Source organism: Amphiprion ocellaris, chromosome 1 (assembly GCF_022539595.1).
Source record: "Amphiprion ocellaris isolate individual 3 ecotype Okinawa chromosome 1, ASM2253959v1, whole genome shotgun sequence".
Classification (NCBI taxonomy): domain Eukaryota; kingdom Metazoa; phylum Chordata; class Actinopteri; family Pomacentridae; genus Amphiprion; species Amphiprion ocellaris.
This window is the reverse complement of record NC_072766.1, coordinates 43,670,464-43,686,556: the sequence shown is the minus strand read 5'-3', so window position 1 is coordinate 43,686,556 and position 16,093 is coordinate 43,670,464. Positions and strand designations below refer to the sequence as shown.

The window sequence follows — 16,093 nt, the reverse complement described above, 5'->3', positions numbered from 1 at the left end:
ATTTTCCTATATAAAAGTTCTCAGGGGCTGCACAGTGGCGTAGTGGTTAGCACTTTCGCCTTGCAGCAAGAAGGTCCCTGGTTCGCGTCCCGGCTTTCCCGGGATCTTTCTGCATGGAGTTTGCATGTTCTCCCTGTGCATGCGTGGGTTCTCTCCGGGTACTCCGGCTTCCTCCCACAGTCCAAAAATATGCTGAGGTTAATTGATCATTCTAAATTGCCCGTAGGTGTGAATGTGAGAGTGCTTGTTTGTCTTTGTATGTGGCCCTGCGACAGACTGGCGACCTGTCTAGGGTGTCCCCTGCCTTCACCTGAGTCAGCTGGGATAGACTCCAGCCCCCCCCCGCGACCCTAGTGAGGATTAAGCGGTGTATAGATAATGGATGGATAAAAGTTCTCCTGTAGTTTATTCTCCTATATAAAAGTTCTCCTGTAGTTTATTCTCCTATATAGAGGTTCTCCTGTAGTTTATTCTCCTATACAAAGGTTCTCCTGTCATTTATTCTCCTATATAAAGGTTCTCCTGCAGTTTGTTCTCCTATATAAAGGTTCTCCTGTAGTTTATTCTCCTATGTAAACGTTCTCCTGTCATTTATTTTCCTATATAAAGGTTCTCCTGTAGTTTATTCTCCTATATAAAGGTTTGCCTGTAGTTTATTCTCCTATATAGAGGTTATCCTGTAGTTTATTCTCCTATACAAAGGTTCTCCTGTAGTTTATTCTCCTATATAAAGGTTCTCCTGTAGTTTACCCTCCTATATAAAGGTTCTCCTGTAGTTTATTCTCCTATATAAAGGTTCTCCTGTAGTTTACCCTCCTATATAAAGGTTCTCCTGTATTGGTTCTCCTATATAAAAGTTCTCCTGTAGTTTTTTCTCCTATATAAAGTTTCTCCTGTAGTTTATCCTCCTATATAAAGGTTCTCCTGTAGTTTACTATCTCAAATCTTTATATACTTTAGATGCACCTGAAGAATCAGAGACTCTGAGGACAGTAAAGTTCAGGTTGTGAACAGAGAAGAACGAAGGAGAACATCAAACTGGACCAGCATCTCTGACTAGAGGGTGATCTCCAGCGCCCCCTATCGGTTACTTAGAATGCAGTCCTGAGATCTTTCTGGTAGTTTTGCACCATTCAGACCTTGATTCATGTGAGCTGGTGGTTAGAATGAGGAGCTGGGACTCAGAACTGTAGAAGACTCTTTAAGAATCCTAAAAACCTGCATCTCTACTGAAGCTCTCAGGAAAAGTATGGTAGAAGGATGGAGGTTAAATGATAACTTTCTGTTTGTTCTTGTGGTGCCTCTTTTCAGGAGATGTGAAGGAGTTTGGTTCGACTCTGGAGGTTCAAGGACTGAAGGAAGGAGCTCAGTCCATGTCTAGTGTTGACATCCTGATCTCCCCGTGTGATCCCGACCTCCAACCAAACACCAGAACCTCCTCAGCTCAGGACGACCCAACCAAGGCTGAGGTGGAAGAACCGTCAGATAAGAGCCGACTGGAGGCAGCAGTGTCCTTCCCCCTGGACAGGTCCAAGATCTCCCATTACTCTCCGACCCTCAGCAGCTCCCCGTCCTCCCACAGGAGGTCCATCAGTGGTATCATCTACAGCCCCACCCAGGAGGACCAGCAGGGGGCCACTGGTCCACCCAGAGAGACACCGGAGAAGGACGGAGGACAGGAGTCAGAGCTGCCCAGCAAACAACCAGAGGGTGAAGCCAATGGACCGGATGAGGACCTGATGGTGGGGGAGGACAGCAAGTACCTGACACTTCGCTCCAAGAGTCTCAACATCAACCCCAGGAAGACGAGGACAAAGAAGGAGGATGAGGAGAAACCTCGCTCAGCCAGCAGCGTCAAAGACCTGCTGTCAGCCTTCAGTGGGGGGACCACCGGGCCACGGTCCAGGTCCAGAGACTCTGACTGCTGAAGGACTGAGCAGGGATCAATAGATCAGCTGATACTCCAACATTCCAGCAATAAAGACGACAAAATTCCGAGACATCAGAGGACTCTAGACAACATTCAATGACAGACGAGGTGACCTCAGGAACATGTAGACCATTTCAGGACAGAACCAGCCTTGGTTCATGTTCTGACTGAAAGAACCGTCCCTACAGAACCTCTTCCAGGAACCGTCCCTACAGAACCTCTTCCAGGACCCGCCCCTACAGAACCTCTTTGAGGAACTGTCCCTACAGAACCTCTTTGAGGAACCGTCCCTACAGAACCTCCTTGAGGAATAGTCCCTACAGAACCTCTTTCAGGAACCGTCCCTACAGAACCTCTTCCAGGAACCATCCTACAGAACCTCATTGAGGAACTGTCCCTACAGAACCTCTTTCAGGAACCATCCCTACAGAACCTCTTCCAGGGTCGTTATTAGGGGAGAAAAAGTTCCTACTTCAGGTTCAGGACTTTTGAGGGACTCTGAAACACTTCTGTGAGGGTCTGAGTACTGATTGGTTAAATTCAGGGGACAACATGTTCTCATGCAGCAGCTTCTTCTCCTCTCTAACATCACCATCAACAACATAAAGTCCTCCAGATGTTTCCTACATAGAACTGGACCTCCATCCAGTAACTGTTGGTTCTGGTCTGAGTTAACGTGAAGCTATTGGATCTTCAGAGGGAACAGAAAGGAATGATCAGAGGGTTGATCCTGGGAACATTTCAACACCTTGAGTGTCTGCAGTGGAATGTCGTATAGTTTGGTGATCAGGTCCACAGCCCAGGAAAACCAGTCACCAGAAAGTAGTTTAAAACAAACGGTCCAGCTCTGAGACTCTCTGAGGAACTGAATCCAAACAGACTTCATCATGGAGAGAACCAGCAGAAGGAAGCAGCCATCTGAGGTTGAGGTGGAACCATCCCAATGTGGACTGAACATCTGAAGGCTGATTAGAAATCTGTCTGATGGGATGATGTGAAGAACAGGACTGAACATGACTGGACGAGTTTCACTCAGATGGAATGAAACTTCTACACATCTCCTGAACCTGTGAACCCTGTAGAACCCTGTAGACCCCTGTAGAAGTCTGTAGAACCCTGTAGACCCCTGTAGAACCCTGTAGACCCCTGTAGACCCCTGTAGAACCCTGTAGGACCCTGTAGGACCCTGTAGAACCCTGTAGAACCCTATACATCTGCCCTGGTCTGACCTCCTTACATAGAAACATCTGTTGATGAACTTGGAAATAAAATCAAGTTTTTCCTGTTTTGTGTCAAACATTAAGCTTTTTTCTGTTAAAAACATCTGGTGTTGAAGTACAGTAAATACTGCAATACATGACAGTACACTGACCCCACAATGTGTACTACCATCAGGTAGAAAGCCTATTTACACAGTGCAAATACTGCAAATGAATTTATAAAGATCTAGAAGATTTATTGTGTGAATATGTGAATGAGAAACACATTGTAGAACACCCTGAGAATACATACAAAAACATACTATTATATATTATACTACAATACATTATACTACAACACATTACACTATATTATACTACAATATATTATACTATGATATATTATACTACAAAACATTATACTAGAATACATTGGGTCCAAATGGGTTGTCACACTGCCGGGGGTGGAACTAGGGGTAAGCACCCTTTTTCCTACAAAATGCTCCCAAGGCATGCTCAAATTCATAGCCTCTGACAACAAAGTCCTACTCCTGGCCTTCACGAGTGGCTTAGTCTCTAAGCACGGCGGACCTGATTCCACCGACAAGAGAGGGCAATTTAGGCGGATCACTGGCGCCTTAAAACCAGTTGCTTCGGGCAGATGGGGCTCGTAAACCTTGGAAGGCTGCTCATCTAGGAGAAGGAACTCTGATTTCAAACCACCGCTGCCTTGCGGCTTACCCACTCGAGGGAAAGGCTAGGGGAGTAAACCCTGACAGAAAATCAGGAGCTGGAGTCCCGAAGGCGGTTTGACACTAAATGTCACTCCGGCAACTCCTGCGACGCTGCTGATGCCCAAGCTGTATCAACACTCGTTGTTCCCTTGGATCTGCCTGCAGCGTGGAGAGGGGGGGCTTGCTGCCTGGACAACAGCTCATCTCCCATATACATTGCCCAGGCTACGTAGCTCCACTGGAGAGGACACTCCAGCGCCACTGAAATGTGACGACACAACACGGGAGATGTGCAGTACCGGTCATAAGCCCAACCGATTGGTGAAGGAAATGGGTGCCAGGGGCCATCTCCGTCAGTGGGAGAGACCATCGTAGTCTCACTAAACAGCTACCGCCCGCCTCAAGCTGGGCAGCCCCCAGCCAGTTAGGTGCTGTTCCGCCATGGCTTACCTGCTCCACTGGGTGCATAGAGAGTAGAGTTCCGATTCGAAGAGTGGGCCAAAAAACACCGGTACCAGGCAAAAACAGACAAATGAATAGAAAGAAATTGAAGACCCCATGCCTTCGTTTCGCAAGCTGGAACATAAGAACCATGTGTCCCGGCCTCTCAACTGACATCCTACAAATTGATGATACAAGAAAGACCGCCATAATCGACAAAGAGCTTTCCAGGCTCCGCGTGGACATCGCCTGCTTGCAGGAGACGCAGCTCGCTGACAGTGGCACCCTCAGGGAAGAAAACTACACCTTCTTCTGGCAAGGCAAGCCCCTTGAGGAAAACCGCCTGCATGGCATCGGCTTTGCTGTGAAGAATACCCTCATGGCCTCCATCGAGCCTCCTTCTGCAGGTACGGAGAGGGTTCTGTCTCTCCGGCTGTCTACGTCCTCTGGCCCAGCGACCATCCTCAATGCGACTTCAACGCCAAAGTGGGGGCTGACCGAGAGGCCTGGCCTTCCTGCCTTGGCGCCTATGGTCGCGGGAAGATGAACGACAATGGCCAGCGCATGCTAGAGCTATGCTGCTTCCATGGCCTGTGCGTCACCAACACTTTCTTCCCATGCAAGGAGATCCACCAGGTATCCTGGAGACATCCACGCTCCCGCATTTGGCACCAGCTCGACCTGGTCCTGACCAGGCGCAGGGACCTGGCTAGCGTCCTCCTCACCTGCACCTACCACAGTGCTGACTGTGACACAGACCATTCCCTTGTCGCCAGCAAGGTGCGTGTCATCCCTCGCAGGATCCACCATGCGAAGAGGAAAGCTCGGCCGCGCATTAACACTTGCCGCACCGGGAACCCAATCAGGACTCAGCAGTTCCTGAAAGATCTCGACGAGACCCTCACCAGTGAGACATCTGGAGCTGAAACCTCTGACTCAAGGTGGTCTCGCCTCCGTGAATCAGTGTACAGTGCAGCCATCTCAGCCTATGGTAAGAAGGAGCGCAAGAACGCTGATTGGTTCGAGGCACACTGGGAGGAGATAGAGCCTGTGACTGAGGGGAAGAGGCAAGCTCTGCTTGCCTACAAGGCTTCCCCTTGCCCCCGCATGCTCGCCGCACTAAGGGCTGCCAGGAAGTTGTCTCAGCAGACTGCTCGCCGCTGTGCCAATATCTACTGGCAAAATCTCTGTGGCAGCATTCAGAAAGCTGCAGACACAGGAGACACGAGAGGCATGTACGAGGGCATCAAGAAAGCGATAGGCCCAGCCCCCAGAAAGTCTGCCCCCCTTAAGTCAAAGACAGGCAATGTGATCACGGATCAGGAAAAGCAGCTCGAACGTTGGGTGGAGCACTACCTCGAGCTGTACGCCACGCAGAACGTCGTTACTGACGTCGCCCTGGCCACCATTCCCGACCTGCCAGTGATGGAAGAGCTTGACGACCCGCCCACTAAGGAGGAGCTCAGCAAAGCCATCGACTGCCTCGCCAGTGGGGAGCGACGGCATTCCAGCCGAGGCCTTGAAGAGCGGGAAGCCTGCGCTGCTTGAGCCCCTACACAGGCTGCTCTTCCGTTGCTGGGAGGAAGGACATATCCATCAGGATATGCGCGACGCGAACATCGTCACTTTGTATAAGAACAAGGGTGATAGAAGTGACTGCAATAGTTATCATAGGATATTCCTTCTTAGCATCGTCGGGAAGGTCTTTGCCTGGGTGGCCCTTAACTGTTTGCAGACCCTCGCCTCCCGCGTCTACCCAGAGTCCCAGTGTGGCTTCCGCGCTGGCTGATCGATGGTGGACATGGTGTTTTCACTGCGCCAACTCCAGGAGAAATGCCAGGAGCAGCAGATGCCACTTTTCATCGCCTTCATCGACCTTACGAAGGCATTTGACCTGGTCAGCAGGAGCGGACTCTTCAAGCTTCTCCAGAAGATTGGCTGTCCCCCACACCTGCTCGCTGTCGTCACCTCCTTACATGACAACATGCACAGCACAGTTTACTTCGACGGTGCCACCTCCGAGGCCTTCCCTGTAAGCAGCGGTGTGAAACAGGGCTGTGTCCTTGCGCCGACGCTCTTCTGCATCTTCTTCTCGATGCTCCTCCAGTATGCCTTCAAGGACTGCAGCGAAGGAGTATTTATCTACACCAGGGCGGATGGCAAGCTGTTCAACCTTGCTCGTCTCCGCGCCAAGACCAAGGTGTTCCTGGTGCTCGTCCGTGAGCTTCTCTTTGCGGATGACGCTGCCCTAGTATCCCACACGGAGGAGGGCCTGCAGCAGCTTGTAGATCGCCTCTCCCATGCCTGCAAGGAGTTCGGACTGACCATCATTCTCAAGAAGACAAAAGTTATGGCGCAGGGCATGGACCAACCCCCCGTGATCACCATTAATGGGCATGTGCTGGAGGCTGTGGACAACTTCACATACCTTGGGTCTACGATTTCCAGCTCGCTTTCCCTAGAAGTAGAAGTCAGTAGCAGGATCGCCAAAGCCGCGGCAGTCATGTTCAAGTTACACCTCAGGGTCTGGAACAACTCCAGCCTCACGAAGAAGACAAAGCTGCGCGTGTACCAAGCCTGTGTACTTAGCACTCTCCTCTATGGCAGTGAGGCTTGGACCCTCTACACAAGGCAGGAGAAGAGACTCAATAGCTTCCACGTGAGATGTCTGCGCCGCCTTCTTCACATCCGCTGGCAGGACAGAGTACCAGATGTGGAGGTGCTGCAGCGCACTGGGATGTTGAGCTTGGTGGCCATCTTGCGAGAAAGACGCCTACACTGGCTTGGCCACGTGCAAAGGATGGACTCTGGACGCATCCCAAAGGACCTCTTGTACGGTGAGCTGGCTGAGGGCGCACGACCAACTGGCTGCCCTCGCCTATGCTACAAAGATGTCTGCAAGAGAGATCTGAAGCAGTGCAGCATCGTTGTCGCCAAATGGGAAAGCCTAGCCGAGGACCGTGCGTCTTGGCGATCAATTGTGAAGTGTGGGGTTCGCGAGGGGGAACTCCTGAGAAATAAAGCCATCGCCTCAAAACATTCCAGGCAAAAGGAACGCCAGAGAAATCAGGAAGCAACATCCTTTGTCTGTGCCATGTGCCACCGGGACTGTCACTTACGAGTGGGTCTCTACAGCCACTCACGCAAGTGCAGATAAACCGATACTTATTGGAACTACTCCATCGTCTCTTGAAGACGGAAGGATGCCGACGACGACGACGACGATGAGAATACATTATACTACAAGACATACTATAAAATATTATACTATGATATATTATTCTACAACACATTATGCTACAATATATTTTACTAAAATATATTGTACTACAACACATTATACTACAACATATACTACAATATATTATACCACGATATATTATACCACAGTATATTATACTACTATACCACAGTATACTATTATACTACAATATATTGTACTACTATACTACGGTATATTATACTATTATACTACAGTATATTATGCCACTATACTACAGCATATTGTACTATTATATGACAGTATAATATACTATTATACTACAGTATATTATACCACTATACCACAGCATATTATATTATATTACCGTATACTATACTATTATACTACAGTATATTATACTACTATACTACAGTATAATATACTATTATAATACAGTATACTATACTATTATACTACTGTATATTATGCTACTATACTACAGTATATTATATTACTATACTGCAGTATATTATACTGTTATAAACATTCAGCGTGAACCTGCAGTTTAAAGTTCCACAAGAATCTCAAGAACTGAGAAGGTTCCTGGAGACAGAACACAGAGAACACAGAACACTTTTTAAATCTTCATTTATTCAGTGAAGTTGCTTCACAAGTTCAAAATAACTGCAGGAGAAGAAGTAAAATGTGGATAAATATATAAACATCAAAGAACCAGGATTCAGGTTTTAGAAGGCTGCAGATTCTGGGTTTAATAACAGAAAGTAATATCCTCAGACACCAGCAGGGGGTGCAACATCTGCTCAGGAAGACAAAGGTTCAGTTTCTGTTCTCAGGAATAAATCATGTTTTTGTGGTTGGATTATGGAGACATTTTATACGTGAATTCAAAGTGATGAGTGTAACGCCTCACAGTCATCAGTCAATCTGCAGTTTCCAGATGCTCCCTAAACACCTCACAGTCATCAGTAGATGCTATAGTTTCCAGTTTGAACAGTCCCAGGAGTTGTGATGTCACGTTTACCTGGAACCAGGTGAGGTTTTCCACACAGACTGAAGCATTTTAAATCCATAGTTGATCACGTTCATTTAAAAGAGAAAAGATGAATTATTAGTATTAATATTCCAGTAAATGTGCAGCTGTTTGTTCAACCAATCTGACTTTTTTTTAAATAAAGTTTAAAAAGCTCAGTGTATCCAAGAAGCCTGAAATCAGACAACTCTCTCTAAAAACCAGGACAGTTTTGTTTTTAAATCAAACAGCAAAGGAAGTTGTAGCCGGATGTGTTTCCTGATGGCTCCTATAGAACCTGTTCAGTTCCCTCAGAGGTTCCTTTTATTGCTTCAATGCTGAATCATCAAGAGTTCAGTTTCATTTCTGGACAAGAATTTACAGAAAAGACTCTACAAAGTCATGACACTTCTTTAGAAACTGTCAGGTTCCTCAGGGATCCTGAGTCAGCAGAACTTTTCAGGTTCAGACTTCTCACATCATGATGCTGCCACCTCCATGCTTGGAACTCCTTCAGAGGAGTCAAGGGTGTCTTGGTGGCCAGTAGTCAGATGAAGCTGACCATGATTCAGTGTTGAAAAGCAATAAAAGATGAAAACTTTCAGCTGGATGAACACGTTCTATAGGTTCTGATCCTGGTCCTTCCTTTGTCCAGGTGTGTGACGACCACAGCAGCCTGAAGGGGGCGCTGATGGAACTGCAGACTGTTGATCACTCCTGGTCATGTTTCACCTGATCTGAGTGCAGCTGAACACAAAGCTTTGTCCACACACACACACACACACACACACACACACACACACACACACACACACACACACACACACACACACACACACACACACACACACACACACACACACACACACACACTCACTCAGAGGAGTCCCGGTTCCAGGTTTGGTCCAGACTAAGTGCTGTATCAGAGCTGTAGTTGCTAGTCAGCTCCTAGCAGGTGGTGCTGCTTCCTGTCATTTTATTTGTCTTTGGTCTTGGTGTCGTACGTCCCGGCATTCCGGTACGCTCCCACGTATCCCGTGTTCTCCACAATCTCCTCACGGCCCTCGCGGCCTCGGCCCTTACCGGTCTCATCAAAGCGCTCCTTGTGGGATCCGGTGTACCGGGCCGTATCGGTGAGTCGGTCCACCGCCGCCGTCTTCGACACTTTCTGATTGAAACACGAAGGAAAATACAACAAACGGTAAATGGTCTGAACTGGAACAGCTCCTCACTGAGGACCCACAAAGTTCAGATCATATTCAGAAGTTTGTCCATGGAGCAATAGAATGGTCTGAATGTCCCTACTTTTTAAAACAGCTGTAGAACGGTCTGACTGTCCCTAATGGATAAAACAGAGCTGTAGAATGGTCTGACTGTCCTTACTTTTTAAAAACAGAGCTGTAGAACGGTCTGACTGTCCCTACTGGATAAAACAGAGCTGTAGAATGGTCTGACTGTCCCTACTGGATAAAACAGAGCTGTAGAATGGTCTGACTGAACATACTGGATAAAACAGAGCTGTAGAATGTTCTGACTGTCTCTATTGGATAAAACAGAGCTGTAGAATGTCTGACTAAACATACTGGATAAAACAGAGCTGTAGAATGTTCTGACTGAACATACTGGATAAAACAGAGCTGTAGAATGGTCTGACTGAACATACTGGATAAAACAGAGCTGTAGAATGGTCTGACTGAACATACTGGATAAAACAGAGCTGTAGAATGGTCTGACTGTCTCTACTACACTGCATGATTCATAAAGTGAAAGTGGTCTTTGTGCAGTATAAACTGTAGTTCTGGATCATCTCAGGATCTAAAGTCGGTCAGACAAAACCAGAGTTCACATCTCATCAGAACTTTCTTCACCACCATCATGGTCTCACCGTCACACCGACGTTGGTGGGTTCTCGACCCTCCACCAGCTTGAACATCGACTGCAGAGCTTCGTCTTTGCTTTGGCCTTTGAACCTTTTGGGAGCGAGTTCCTCCAGAGCTCTGCGAAACTCCTCGTAGGTGACGACCCGAGACGACTTCTGTCTGCAGAAACACCAAACAGAGGTCAGAGTCCGAGCTGGAGGTCCAGAAGAGTCAGAACATTGATTCATAACAAAGAACTATTCTGTAGCTTCGTACGGGCCAAAGGTCTGAGAGATCTTTGAGAAGATGACACCTTCAGGTTCCCATCAGTGAGGCAGAAACACTCACTTGACTTTGGAGAAGACGATATCCACATCGGTGCTGGTCACGTTCTTCACGTCCACGATCTTACAGTCTTTGCACAGTTTGGCCCAGTTCTTCCCGTTGAGCTCTTTTCCCGTGGCCTTGGTGTCTCCGTGGACAGCGAACTTCCTGAAGGCCGTGAGGAGCTCCTCCATGTCCAAACTCTCTGCCATGATGGAAAAACCTGCAGCACAGAACTGAGGAGAGAAGAACCAGGTCAGCCACCACAACCATCAGCAGATCAAAAACAGCTTCAAAGAAACACTCCGAGATATCATCATAAAGGGTTAAAGAGCTGCTGGTTGGACCAAACACCTCAAACCTTCATGAACTGTTGGTTCCAGCAGACGTGATGATGGGTTCATCAACAAAGATCTGGAGGAGGTACAGAGAATAAGAACTACAAGAACTAAATGCAGCAGTTTGTCTCATTTTAACTCACTGAGGTCCATGTTTCATCTAAAGTCCTGCAGTTCTGAGGAACCAGAACACCATGAAGAAGGAGAGAATTCAGAGATGTCTTCTGGCAGGAGGACTCAGAATGATGGAAACCAGAAAAAACAAGGAACAAACTTTTGATTATTTATTTTACCAAAACATAAAAACCAGGAACCATCATGTCCACCATGTCTTCTCAGATGTTAAACTCTGAACTAATGTTGTCTCCTCATCCTGGAGATGTTTTTCTGTCTCCATGTCTCCAGACTCTGGGACAGTTTGGCTGTTTCCACTGACTTCTTCTCATTCTGTGTCTGATTTTTCTGTTGTGTTTCTTGAGCTGTTTCTCTCTGAGCTGCAGACGTGACTTCACTCTGTCTTCTCGCTTTGCTGTGATTTCACACTGATGCAATCCTCCACCCTGGTCGTCATGGTGACCGAGGCGCTCTGACTTTCTGGACAAACACACTCGTGTTTTCATGCTTCATTGTCCTGCTGCAGCACAAAACTAAACTCCTGCTCTGCTCACCCAAACCAGTCCAAAACCGGTCCAAACCAGCCAAAACAAGTCTTAAACAAGAACAAAACCAGTCCAAAACCAGTCCACAGCACTCCAAAGCAGTCAAAACCAGTCAAAAACCAGTCAAAACAAGTCAAAACCAGTCAAAAACCAGTCCAAACCAGTTCAAAACCAGTCCAAAGCAGTCAAAACCTGTCCAAAACCAGTCAAAACAAGTCAAAACCAGTCAAAAACCAGTCCAAACCAGTTCAAAACCAGTCCAAAGCAGTCAAAACCTGTCCAAACCAGTCCTAAACAAGAGCAAAAGCAGTCCAAACCAGTTCAAAACCAGTCCAAAACAGTCAAAACCAGTCCAAACCAGTCCTAAACAAGAGCAAAAGCAGTCCAAACCCAGAACAAAACCAGTCCAAACCAGTCCTAAACTAGTTCAGAACCAGTTCAGAACAACATCTGGAATCAGTCTGGACCACATGAAGACTCAGAGCCACTCAGACGGACCGACTCCACAGCAGAACTGTGGTGGTTCTCCAGATGATCCAGAACTAGACCTGATAAACTAACTGGAGACCAGAACTGGGTCTGGGTCGATCCATGATGAGTCAGAGGGATCAGACTAAACCCTGGAACTGTTCAGATCAATAGATGATCAATAAAGATGGTGATTGATGAAGTCCTTAAGCCCTGAATCCTGTCTGCAGGTGTCTCTGCAGGTCACCTGACAGGTAAAACTCTGGGCAGAGTGTTTGTAACCATAAAACTACTAATAAAGTTCTGAAACCCCAAGGATGGACGATCAGAAATTAATAATCAATAGAAATCAGTTTCATTGGGTTTAACGTTTCTTTTACTGCTGCAGAGTGGCAGATAGTAGAAATAAACTGTGACTATAACACATACCTATAAAATAATAAGACTTTAAAATCACACGTAGTCAAAGAATTAATTTAAAACAGAGAAAACATGGAAATGAAAAACTGTAATGATTTATTCAGAAGTTTAACAAATTAAGAGCTCTGAGAAATCACAATAATCTAATCAATAAACTAATTAATGAACTAATCAATTAAAAATAACAAAAAATGGTTTTAGACAGAAGCTCTGCTGGGGTGTGTCGGTCACACACACACACACACACACACACACACACACACACACACACACACACACACACACACACACACACACACACACACACACACACACACACACGCACACACACAGTAACACACACACACACACACACACACACACACACACACACACACACAGTAACACACACATACAGCCTTTAAACTACCTGTTAATCTTCCTGAACATCAGTTTATTCCAGATGTTGGTCCAGTTTGAACATCAGTCTATTCCAGATGTTTGTTCAGTTTTCAGGTGTTTCTGCTCCAGATTTCTGTTTTCCATCAAACCAGCAGCAGAACGATTCCAGTCAGTCCATCCCAGTAGGAGCTACTGGGAACCAGAGCCAGACTGGTTCCAGACCAGTAAAACATCTGGACGCTGTGTGTATATTTGTATATATTTGGTTATATTTGTGTCTATATGTGTGTGTCTGTGAGTCCTACCTGTCTGTTCTCCGTCTGTCTCAGCTTCAAATGAGCTCAGAGCTGCTTGTTATCGTCTGTTTATCCCGTCGCCATGGCGACAGTAGGGGAGGGGCGGGTCCTTCAGTGGGGCGTCCAGGAAGCCGCCTGTCGGCTCCAGAGGTCAGAGGTCACTGAGGGGAAACACACAGAGTGTAGGTCTGAGACTGACACTGGTTATTATGAGATATTATGGTTTATTTATAGTTAATTTATAGTTTATTATAGTTTAATACAGTCTGAGCCTGACCCTGTTTATTATGGGATATTATAGTTTATTTATAGTGTAATACAGTTTAACCCTAGCCCTGTTAATTATAGTTTATTTATAGTTTATAGTTTAATTATAGTTTAATTGTAGTTTAATACAGTCTGAGCCTGACCCTGATTATTATGGGATATTATGGTATATTTATAGTTTAATTATAGTTTATTCATAGTTTAACCCCAGCCCTGTTTATTAGAGTTTATTGTAGTTTATTTATAGTTTAATCCAGTCTGAGCCTGGCCTTGTTTATTATGGGATATTATGGGTTATTAGAGTTTATTTATAGTTTAACCCTAGCCCTGTTTATTATGATTTATTATGGTTTATTATAGTTAATTATAGTTTAATACAGTCTGAGACTGACCCTGTTTATTATGGGTTATTATGGTTTATTAGAGTTTATTCATAGTTTATTATAGTTTTTTATAGTTTATTTATAATTTAATATAGTTTACTTATGGTTTATTATAGTTTATTTATAGTTTATTTATAATTGAATATTGTTTATTTATAGTTTTATAGTTTATTTATAATTTATTTATAATTTAATACAGATTATTAGAATTGATTATAGTTTAATAAAGTTTATTATCGTTTTTATAGTTTATTTTTAGCTTTAATGGGGCTTCCAGGAAACCGTGATTCACTTTATTCATTATTTTCTGACCAAACAGCTGATTGATTTATTGATCGATTTATTGATTGATCGATTGATTGATTGACTGATCCGGAAAATAATCCATAGATCAATCAATAATAGGGCTGCACAGTGGCGTAGTGGTTAGCACTTTCGCCTTGCAGCGAGAAGATCCCTGGTTCGCGTCCCGGCTTTCCCGGGATCTTTCTGCATGGAGTTTGCATGTTCTCCCTGTGCATGCGTGGGTTCTCTCCGGGTACTCCGGCTTCCTCCCACAGTCCAAAAATATGCTGAGGTTAATTGATCATTCTAAATTGCCCGTAGGTGTGAATGTGAGAGTGATTGTTTGTCTCTGTATGTAGCCCTGTGACAGACTGGTGACCTGTCTAGGGTGTCCCCTGCCTTCACCTGAGTCAGCTGGGATAGACTCCAGCCCCCCCCATGACCCTAGTGAGGATCAAGCAGTGTATAGATAGTGGATGGATTAATCAATAATAAAATCAATCATCAGCTGCAGCTCTGGAGTGAAGCTTCATCAAACCAAACTCCTGAAAGGTTCCAGGTGGATCCAGAAGGTTCTGGAAGAACCAGCAGCTTGAAGGTTCAGCAGATGGAGACTCTTCTAGAAACCAATCAGCTGATCAATCACTGCTAATCAATCACTACTAATCAATCGCAGTTGATCAATCACAGTTGATCAATCATTGCTAATTAATCACTGCTGATCAATCACAGCTGATCAATCACAGCTAATCAACCACAGATGATCAATCACAGCTGATCAATAAATTCAGAAGACTTCAGTATGGTGAAGCTGCAGGTTGGTTTCACAGATAAACCGATGATTCTTCTGCTCCAGAAATAGTGATTATTGATTATTGTTTATCTCACAGCATGGATCTTCATTAAAACGTCAGAAATGATCAGTTTCATTCAGATCAATAAAGATTCCAACCAGAATGATCCATGGATCATTTTATTAATTATTGATCAGCTGTCGGTCTAAAATGCTATAAATGCGGAGTTCCTGAAAAGGGTTTCAGTTCCTGAAAGAAACCAGAAAACATTCACTGAAGAAGATTAAACCAGAGAGAAGGTCCATCCAGTGAGCACCACCTGGTGGTCAGTCTCTGATGAGGAGCAGTTGGAGAAGATTTGGAGAAGAAACCAAATGAAAACCAGACAGAACAACAGCTGGTGGAAAGGTGACCCCAGAGCTCCAGCATCAGGACAGTCCAGCTGAACAAACCTCCAGGTGATCAACATGTTTCCAGCAGCCGTCAGTCTGATTCATGAAACACACTGATCTGTTCGTTGTCATTTACTGGTGGTGGAACCCAGAAGAACACAGATGTTCACCTGGAGGTTCACCTGGAGGATTACCTGGAGGTTCACCTGGAGGATTACCTGGAGGTTCACCTGGAGGATCACCTGGAAGATCACCTGGAGGATCACCTGGAAGATCACCTGGAGGATCACCTGGAGGTTCAGCTGGAGGATCACCTGTTTCCCTCCACCAGGTGTTAACAGACACCTGAAGACCAGGTGAGTCCTTCAGAAACAGGAAGTTCAGATCCTGCTCTGTGATTGGCTCAAAGAAATATAAACAATCCAGATACTCTGAACATCAGAGAACATCAGTGACGGAACGTTACTGATCTGATAGAGCTGATCAATCTGATCAATCAGACCAATCAGATCTATCAGATTAATCAGCTTCTAAGGACAGCTTTGATAGGCCGCTGAGGAACCCGTAGTTCTGCTTCATCAGATCAAACATCTCCTGATGGAACCTCCTGGTCGGTTTCCAGCTGTGAGTCCATCTCCATGGAGACCAGAACGTAAACACTCTGTTTACTGATGCAGACCAAAGGGAGCAG

General features: G+C 45.5%; 2 protein-coding genes across 5 annotated transcripts in view; one reads left to right on the top strand and one right to left on the bottom strand.

The window, feature by feature from the left end:
• LOC111567952 (transient receptor potential cation channel subfamily M member 1-like) overlaps positions 1-3,215 on the top strand; it is a 33,082-nt gene extending 29,867 nt beyond the window's left edge. For both annotated transcript variants that reach the window (XM_035947734.2, XM_055012582.1), the window contains exon 28: positions 1,312-3,215. In XM_035947734.2, the coding sequence (XP_035803627.1) occupies positions 1,312-1,928 (617 nt within the window). In that variant the 3' untranslated portion in view covers positions 1,929-3,215. The remainder of the gene's footprint in view (positions 1-1,311) is intronic.
• Positions 3,216-8,137: 4,922 nt separating this feature from the next.
• Positions 8,138-13,400, bottom strand: tppp3 (tubulin polymerization-promoting protein family member 3). 3 transcript variants are annotated; one of them, XM_023269372.3, is made up of 4 exons: positions 13,291-13,400; positions 10,744-10,955; positions 10,422-10,575; positions 8,138-9,704 (listed from the first exon to the last, which is right to left on the bottom strand). In XM_023269372.3, exons 2-4 carry the CDS (start codon positions 10,929-10,931, stop codon positions 9,513-9,515), a joined length of 534 nt encoding a protein of 177 aa, XP_023125140.1. In that variant the 5' UTR covers positions 10,932-10,955; positions 13,291-13,400; the 3' UTR covers positions 8,138-9,512. The 3 variants fall into 3 exon arrangements, with proteins under 3 accessions (XP_023125140.1, XP_054865232.1, XP_054865664.1); XM_055009257.1 differs by lacking the exon at positions 13,291-13,400 and adding an exon at positions 13,014-13,271; XM_055009689.1 differs by lacking the exon at positions 13,291-13,400 and adding an exon at positions 11,201-11,964.
• Positions 13,401-16,093: the final 2,693 nt, after the last annotated feature.

What these genes read in the sequence shown, in the direction of transcription:
- tppp3 (XM_023269372.3), bottom strand. Translation starts at nt 10,931, where the DNA reads ATGGCAGAGAGTTTGGACATGGAGGAGCTCCTCACGGCCTTCAGGAAG. An exon ending in ATCGTCTTCTCCAAAGTCAA is followed by an intron (nt 10,576 to 10,743) that starts GTGAGTGTTTCT and finishes GTGTTTCTGCAG; the next exon opens with ACAGAAGTCGTCTCGGGTCG. An exon ending in CCACCAACGTCGGTGTGACG is followed by an intron (nt 9,705 to 10,421) that starts GTGAGACCATGA and finishes TGTTTCAATCAG; the next exon opens with AAAGTGTCGAAGACGGCGGC.